General features: G+C 38.4%; 1 protein-coding gene across 1 annotated transcript; it reads right to left on the bottom strand.

Annotated features, from left to right (window-relative positions):
• Window positions 1-362: 362 nt before the first annotated feature.
• CXCL13 (C-X-C motif chemokine ligand 13) lies at window positions 363-6,696 on the bottom strand. The gene is made up of 4 exons (XM_025887539.2): window positions 6,597-6,696; window positions 4,876-5,008; window positions 1,930-2,010; window positions 363-1,641 (listed from the first exon to the last, which is right to left on the bottom strand). The coding sequence occupies exons 1-4, from the start codon at window positions 6,658-6,660 to the stop codon at window positions 1,587-1,589; spliced, it is 333 nt and encodes a 110-aa protein (XP_025743324.1). The 5' UTR covers window positions 6,661-6,696; the 3' UTR covers window positions 363-1,586.
• Window positions 6,697-8,816: the final 2,120 nt, after the last annotated feature.

The raw sequence follows: 8,816 nt of genomic DNA, 5'->3' as shown, positions 1-8,816 counted from the left end.
CATATGAAATGGTAATATTTCTTATTTGAGGATCCTGAATATTCATCTAGCTGCATTCTCAAAGAAGACCAAAATAAAACTAGAGTGATATGATTCCTGACCTCTAAAAGTAGAAATATGAAAAATGCTAGAATACAGGATTTTGCTGGCATTTTATAATCCCTTGTGTGTGTGTGATAAAGAAATAACACTGAATTGTAGACAACAGAAAATGTAGGATGCGTAGGTTCTCTTTACTTCCATCCAAGAAATCTATTTAGTAAAAATAAATAAAAAAATAAAAAGAAAAATGAAAGCAGGAGCCAGAAATAGCTTCAAACCTGGGCATGCTGGAATGGGCCCCCCCAAGCGGCAAGGGGAGTGAGGGGTACTAGGACAGAGAAGCTCAGCCCACTGGGAGAGCCAGGCTGCATCCAGGGAGGGAGGGAATGGGAGTTTAAGGATCTTCTTCTGTTTGTCAAACCCAGCGCAAAACTTTGTCAAAGGAAATATTGGAGATTTTAAGAATCAATATAATGAGACAGTGAAAATAGGTTTTGGCAAAAGTTTGGAGATTTCTGGAGGAAATAATGATGAGTATATCAAGGAAAAGAGGGTCTCACAGGCAAGCATTTTCTCACTGTGTTACTATCAGGAACAACTTCACTCACCCATTGCCACATAATTTAGATCTTCTGTAATAGGCAAGCATCATGCAAATAAAAGTTAATATGATGAAATCCTACTTTTCATTGTGATGAGTCAGAGAATGTCTAAATTCGAGCAAATGCTCTGTTAAGAATGAGTTGCTCATAATTAAGTAAAATGTTTACTCAAGTTTATTGAATAACATTAGATTAATAAGAAGCATTAAAGAATCAGGTACCAGAGACCAATTAAAAAAAAAAAAGTCTGTGCAAAAGATGTGAGTAAAAAAAGTTCATCAAAGCAAATGTATGAAAGAGTATATCTGAACATCGGCTTTTAAATGCTTTTCCTGAATATTCTATGAGTTTAAGTCTGGGGATCGTTGAATGTTACTAGTTTTTGCATATGACAGTAAAACTCTTAAAAGTAGGACCCCGATTTCTCTTAATACTGAGCTTTTAAATGGAAGGTATCAACTATGAGAGCCCTCTGTCTCATAAAGTTCCATGGGTTTCCCAGGCAGGTTTCAGTCTCTTATGGAAGCCTGCTTTTCTTACAGTGTAAAATGATGGACGTGAATTCCATCATTTCCTTCTTAACTCAAGCCACATGTTCAGGTTTGAGGTTTAAATTCTTATTCCCTTATTTTCTAGGAAAATTTAGCACTAAGCAATAGATATTCTATTAAAAGAAACCTATGTGATTTATTACTAAGTAACTACCCTCAAAGAAACTTTCCTCTGTGATGAATGAGAATGCAAAGCCCAAGTATACAGGGTACCATGTTTTTCAAAAAGCCCAACTTGGCCCCATAAGCTGCTGAGGGTTATTTTACATCTATTTTCATGCTTGCTCATATGGAGAAGTTCTTTTTCTCGGAAAGGTTCATCCAAATACAAAACTAAAACCCAGAGCAGGTTCAGGGGGGAATGCAGGTGTCCTTAGTGGGGATATTGGCATCACTTGATCTTTCTCTTAAGCACTGGAGCTGGTCGAGTTGAAGTAGCATTTTTTCTATAATAAAAACAAAAACAAGGGAGTCGTGTTCAGAGACTTACTAGAAACTGGCTTTCCGTTAAAGATGTCAAACAAGGAATATTGTACATACTGGCTTCCAATTTAGTTTATTGAGCTACTGAAATCAGTCACCCTCACTCATTTGAAAAGTAATAATAGCGAAGAATAGGTATTTGTCTTAGGAATGTTTCAGAAATTTAAAAAGGTCTCCATTTTGATTCCCCAATAAAGGGAAACCCTTCAGTACAAATTGGAACCTGGAAACCCTTGGTATGCCTGACTTACCTCTGCAATATTTTTATTAATCTTTGTGTCCATTTCAAGTTAGGGTTCAAGCATAGGACTGACTTATTCTTTTTCCAAATTCTGGGGGAAAGGAAACAAAAATAAAAATAAAGCAGTGTTACATTTTAGTCAATCCTGCACTTAAGAAGAGTTGAGTATAAAAATATTCCTGGATGAAGTGAAATTGGGGGTGGGGAGTGTAGGATCTGAAGTAGGTGATTTGTAGTGTGAGGTCTGAGGAATGAGGAAAACATTTGCAGAATGGTCATGTGCGAGCCAGTGGAGCTGAAGATGAAGTTTATAGAATCTCAAGTGTCAGGGGTTAATGCTTTGCTGACAGTCTTTACATGAGTTGGAGGTAGACCAAATAGCTGACTACAAGATTGGCTCACTTCGAAATCTGTATCACAATATCTTTAAAATGTATTTGTCCATTGAGCTTGGGAGAACAAAATAAACTCTAGAGAACACTCTCTTGAGAAAATTTTATTTGAAAAAAAATTCAGTGAAATTTAATGTGGGAGAGTGACATCTGCATTTTGTTGAACCTCTATTGAGGTTTTCACTGCTTTAAGAGATTCAACAACAAAAGCAGCAATAACAATTACTAGCTAATATTGATCAAGCACTTACAATGTGTCAATCACTATGCTCAGCAGGTAGCATGAATTATCTCAATCTCACACAAATCCTATGCTAGAGAACTATTATTTCCTTACATTCAGATGAGGAACTTGAGGCTTAGAGAGTTTAAATAACTTGTCTAGGACTGCACAACAAATGCAATGATAGAGCAGCATCCAAATGAAGGTTATCTGCCTCTAGATAGCCACTACTCTACATGGGCAGGATCTGAATGGTTATCAAGTGCCAGACACAGTGTCAGATGTTTTACGTGCAATGGAAGACATGAGGTTCCCTGGGACACTCAACTCTCTATTGGGGTGGACTTTGAACAAAACAATTTATTCACATTTACCTTAGTTATGAAATAACAGATAGCAAGGATCCATCCATTTAGCTTTGAAACTACCCTTGTAAATGAATCTTAAAGAGGTCTGAGGTCATAGCACTGTTGGGTTCTTGGGCAGAATCTTCCAATTTGGTTTCTGAGTTCATGATGGAAAATAGATTTCTGACCATTTGGACTCATAGTATTTTTATCCCGATTGCTATGAATTTCTCATAATTTCCAGCTTTTGTTTCTATATCTGATTAAAATTCAGAAACAGAAATTTGGGGAGAAGATATAAAATCCAATTCTTGTCACTTCAAAATGATTGAAGTTAACAAAGAGAAAATTAGGGTGCGTTACTTCCTCAGGTTGAGAGGTGAGAGATGACGCACAGTAGAGGGAATGTAATTTAAAAAGAGAGACAGAGAAAGTCTCAGTTTTTTACACAGCCAGAGGAACTGCTCCCAAATAGGTCATGGTTAGACTTGACATCTCTGAGTTTTTTTTTTAATTTAAATTAAATTGGCCAACATATAGTACATCATTAGTTTCAGATGTAGTGTTAAACAGTTCATCAGTTGTGTATACCACCGAGTGCTCACTGACATCTCTGAGTTTGAGGACAATAATCGTGGTTTAGGTAGAACCTTCATTGGTGAAGACATTAGGGAAAGTACAATGCCTTTTTAATGAAAAATTTTCGTACATATTTTTAATATCCCATATTTCTTTTTTGCAAGTTGAATCCAACTAGTGTGAGAGAGACCCAAAGCACATGGCAAAATGGGACAAACAAAAAGTAGCTGCTTACAAACATATCAAAAGCCTAAAGAAGTCCAAGGGAAGGGCTGCTAACGAAAATGATGTCAGGGATGCCCTGAGAAAGATACTATACCTAATACTTCAAGGTATTGTGGGTGTTGGTTCATAAAAATAGATCAAAGAAGGAGAAATCAAAGTTCCAAGTAGTGATACACAAAAGATCTATAGGCTCTATTTAAAATATTAAGTGTAACAATGCAACATTGGTTGTACCTCTATTCTATGCCAGGTAAGGGATAAAGCATTGGGAGAAGAGAAACAAATAAATTTGATCCTTCTTTAGAGAGAACTTATTTTCTGGTGGGAGTGAAAGAGAGAAAGAGAAAGCACCACAAACCTGATTGTTTCAACACAGCGATGCTATAATAAGCACAGCTAACATTCACTGAACATTTATTACATTTATTACTGTGCCGGGTACTATATAAGGAGCTTTATATGCAATGTGAAAATTCTCATTTGATGTGCCATGGAAAATGCTATGACAGAAGTATGAACAGATTGCTCTGAAAGCACTGAAAAGGAAGGGTCACAGAAACATTTCAGTAAAAGAAAATACCCGTTGAATTTCTTGTAGCCACTATTGTCCCCTTAGCCTAACTCTTCAAAGTTGATCTTAAAGCTAAAGGACAGTTCCATAAAACAGATGTTCGGACCAAGGACTGTTGTGAATACTTATTTTCTTGCTCTTTCACTTCTGGGGAGCAAAGTGTCTGCTTCTGCTGACAATTTGAATTTGGTGGAGGAGAGAAGAGGCTTGGTGGGGGAACACCTGGGTGGAGTCCTGGTTCTGTCCCTTTCTAGTGGTATGCCTCAGGGCAGTTAGTTAACCTCCCTAAGCCTCAGTTTCTGCATCTGTAGAGGAGTTATAACAGTAGACATAACTTAATAGGGCTGTTAAAGATGAGTGAATGTGCATAAAGCACTTAGCTCAGGGCAGAGGCAAAATAGGTACTTAACAAATATTACTGAGTCTCATTATTAGCTTGAGAATTGTTAGCAACTCTCAAAGGAAATCACTGAGATTCTTGAATAAGAATACTATGTTGTATACCTGAAATGAATGCAACATTGTATGTCAACAATACTAAAAAAATACTATATGGCAACATTTGATCTGATTTTCATGGGGAGAAAAGAATCACATAAATTTTTCTTCTGCAACTTACATGACTTCTTTGTTTGGGCACCCGTTCCCAGGAGGGAAGATCTGAAGCTTGTCAATGTGGTGGATGGGGGTAATGACTGAGGTCTCTTGGATGCATTTACACTTTAAGTTTGTATTGTAGGCCTCCAGAACACCTGTAAACACAATCAGTTATTTTAATCGCCTGGCATATAATGCATAACTTGAATTTAATTACTAATCTTTCATACAGTGCATTTGAAGATTTAAAAATTTCAAGTCGGCACTTTTACCCAGATGCCTTTAGTTTGTGTATTTCTGCTTGTCTTGGCTTATTTTCAAACATTTTCTACCAAAACCTTAAAAATAAAATCAGCTTTCTAAAAACACACCTATTCAAATTTGTGATAGTGTTACATTGGTGCTCAGGTGATTGTCTATATAATAAAATTTGAGAACCTCCACTCTGGGGACTTAAAACTCAGTTATAATTAATACAGTGTAAAGTCAACTGATCTTCCCTCCAAACACATAAAAACCAAAGATATGAATTCCTTACAGTGTCCCCAGAGCAATAATAAGCTGTAACAGGATTGTTCTTATCATGCTCAAACCATCCTCTCCCCTTTGTCTCTCCAAGGAAATACCACGGAAGATATTTTTTGTTTTTATGTAATATGTTGGTTCTCCCTATCAGTTGCAAATCGTTACCAACCAAAGGCCAATAATAAAAATTCAAGATTATTTTTATTCAACAACACTGGTGATTAGCACTAAATACTTTTATAAGTAATCTATCTCATGTATTTTAATAAATTCTACCCTCTTTAAACCCAATGCCTACCACCATGCTTGACATGTATTTGAAATAAAAGGGACCTGGCTCTCAAGGCATTTACAATTTGGTGGAGGAAACCAATGGACAAAGACTAAAATGTCACAGAATGTTGTATTTCACACCCAAGATCCAAACTGCATGATGAGAACAGAGGACCTTGCCAGGGCAATGGGAAAGCTTTGTGGAGGAAGAGAGAGATGAAGTTCTTGAAGAATAAAAATAGCATGTGAAGCAAAATAATTGAAAAACATTCCATGCACTTTAAGAACAAAAATTCGTCTTTACACCTGAGCAGAGTATATCATTCTGCACATGCTTTAGATTTCTTCAGCTGTATAAAAACTTACAAATTCTTATATAGCTGTATAAATATCTTACAACTAGATATTTATCTATTTACACAAACATAGTCACCCCATTTGGACTCGGAAGTCTGCTTCTTTGTAGAAAGCATGTACTTAAGTACCCGTGTTGTGCTTACAATGGTTCATGTCAGAGCTAGCCATATAGAATTACACAAAACATTCCCTTCAGGAGACCAACCTGTTGAGGTCAATTATCTTTAAACCCTATAAAGAGTTTAGTCAGGAGGGGTATCATTGAAAGGCAGAGCAAAGAAGATATACATGGGAAGAATTAGTTATAGCAGAGCTGAATCCAAAAAAGACCAGGAATAGACAAACCAAGTATAAGTCACACGGATGCTGGCCTTCAGTATCTCCATCTATGGATAAGAATCTTAACAACATCCATGCTTTTAGCCTCTAAATCTCTAAGCACATTACTTTTAGAAATCTAGAAGCAATTGAGTAGTCTCCCCCCCACCAGTCATATTGCTCCCCATTTTCTAATTAAAAAGAAAGAAAGAAATGGCTGAAGACTATTTCTGCACAAAGCACAATGATAAGATACGTGAAAGTCCTCACCATGGACTGGAGGGAGGCTGCAGACCAGCAACATGAGCAGCAGAGATCCCAGGGTGAACCTCATTCTGCCTCAAGGTGGAGTTCAGACTTCAGCTCTGGGTCTAAACTCTGGTTTCTGAGCACAGAGACTCATATTTATTTAGCTCAGTGAGGGCCCTCCCACTGTCTTTGTCTCCAATAGGTTAGCTGTGTCATCATTTTTAAAAGTCCCCAAATACTGCTGAGCTTGCTTTTTTTTGAACTCCCCTTGCAAATTTTATGAATTGGCTCCAGAGCACTATAAGTATAATGAAATAGTTCTTGAAAATGTAGACTCTAAATGGTAGGGATGCTGCAGAAATTTGGGGGTGGAGAGAGAGGGAAAAGACATCAGACTGGCGGTTCCACAGCACTCTCTTTAGAATCACTCTCTGGGATCGTGGCTTTGATTGCTTCTCTCTCAGTGAAGGGTCAGCAGGCTTTCTCAATGACATTTGAATACGTGATCTAGGAAACGAGGGACTCTGTCCAGCACATCCTTGTGCCCCTGGCCCCTGTAAGACAGTCTAGCCTTTGGCAGGTGCTCCGTAAATATTTGCAGATCTAATGAATGTCTCCTTAGGTACAGATTCCCATGCTGACTATGTTACTGTTTTTCTACCAGACTTTCCCACCTTTTATTTCGTTATCTGAGATCTATAATTACGTATGTAATTTGACCACTGTGGAAATCCTGGAAGGGGCAAGTGTGTGTCTCTTCATTGGTGTGCCTGTGTCTTGATGAAGGAAGGGAGGCAACAGCTTTGAGGAAGAGAATCTTTCTGTCTCTGAGATGCAGGTTCTCAAGCTTGAAAACCAGGTGTCAGTGGAGGGTGTCATGAAAATTTCATCAAATACTAAAGTCAACATTATATTTTGTTTAACAAAGCATATGGGCAGTTTGGCTTTGATCCTGCAAAATAGCCCGTGAGGACAGTGGGACCATAGCCTTAACTCCCTTGCTAGGAGCTCTTTGATTAAAAAAAAAAAGAAGACGAAGAAAAGTATGTGGACAGTGGGTGGTTTGGCCTGGAGTACCACTGGGCTGTCCTGGGAGTATACGGGTGTGGATATATGAAAGCAGACCCACTGAACCACTGAAAAATCAGAGGTTTGGCTTCCTGGTGTGGCTTCCTAAACAATTTGATTTTTGCTACTCACTTAGCATTGTGGATGTTTAGCATCTTGATGCTCCACAGTGTATGTGATGGGGGCTGTGGTGATGTCACACAGCTTTACAACAAGCAGTTCTCCTCTTGGCCTGAATGACTGCAGTGACGGAAAACTCATCAGTGTTGAGGCAGCCGATCCCAATGTTTGCACAGGTCTAGTTGTTAGAAAGTTGTCCTGTGTGCATATGTGAAAGCTGCTTCCTTAATAGTTCAGTCAGTTTCTCCTAATTTAACCCCTTATCACCATATGAAAACAATTGTAAATGCTCTTTCATATGATAGCACCCCAAATATTTGAAGACACAGTGTGTGCCACTTGGGTCCCTCAGGAAGCAGATGCTGAGATGGATTTTAGAGTAAAAGAAATTTCTTTTGTTGTCGTTGTTTTCAGAATGAATCCTGTCATAGATAAAGGGCGGAGGAACACAGGTGGGCAGGGAGAACCTCAGACTGCAGTACTGATCCCACAAAGTCTGTGACAACTTAATGGGGATATCCTGAGGAAAGACTATTAGAGGAGCCCCACAATGGGCGGAAATATCCAGGTCCTACCACCCCTGCCATGCTCAGTCACTGGGGCTTCTCAGAAATAGCATGGTTTCTGGTAGAATGTGCAAGCAGATCCTGGGGATGTTAACAGCTGGAGGCTGTCAGCCAACTGTACTTCTCATGGCTGGCCAGCAAATTATTTCTTTAAGGGAGATCTGAGCAGTGAAAGTCTGTGGCTGTCACACAGGGTTATTAACTAGAGGTTAAGAGCACAAACTATGGAGTCACCCGGTCAGTGACTTTGGACAGGTCACTTAATTTATCTATGACTTATATTTACCAGTTTTCACATGGGGATAATACTAATTTTAAAGGATTGTTTGGAGAATGAAATCATACAGTACATGTAGAGTTCTTGGTAGAGTGCCTGACACATATAATATATTCAGTAGATAGCATGTCTGTCCATTCATCCATCTGTCCATTGGTCTGTCCATCCATCCATTATCAGCCATGTCTTAACTAATTTCCACTCTAAAAC

This window comes from Callorhinus ursinus, unplaced genomic scaffold (genome assembly GCF_003265705.2).
Source record: "Callorhinus ursinus isolate GAN/ISIS: 27379988/994484 unplaced genomic scaffold, GSC_fseal_2.0 scaffold4, whole genome shotgun sequence".
NCBI classification, from domain to species: Eukaryota; Metazoa; Chordata; class Mammalia; order Carnivora; family Otariidae; genus Callorhinus; species Callorhinus ursinus.
The sequence above is the reverse complement of the archived record's forward strand: the minus strand, read 5'-3'. Positions and strand labels throughout refer to the sequence as shown.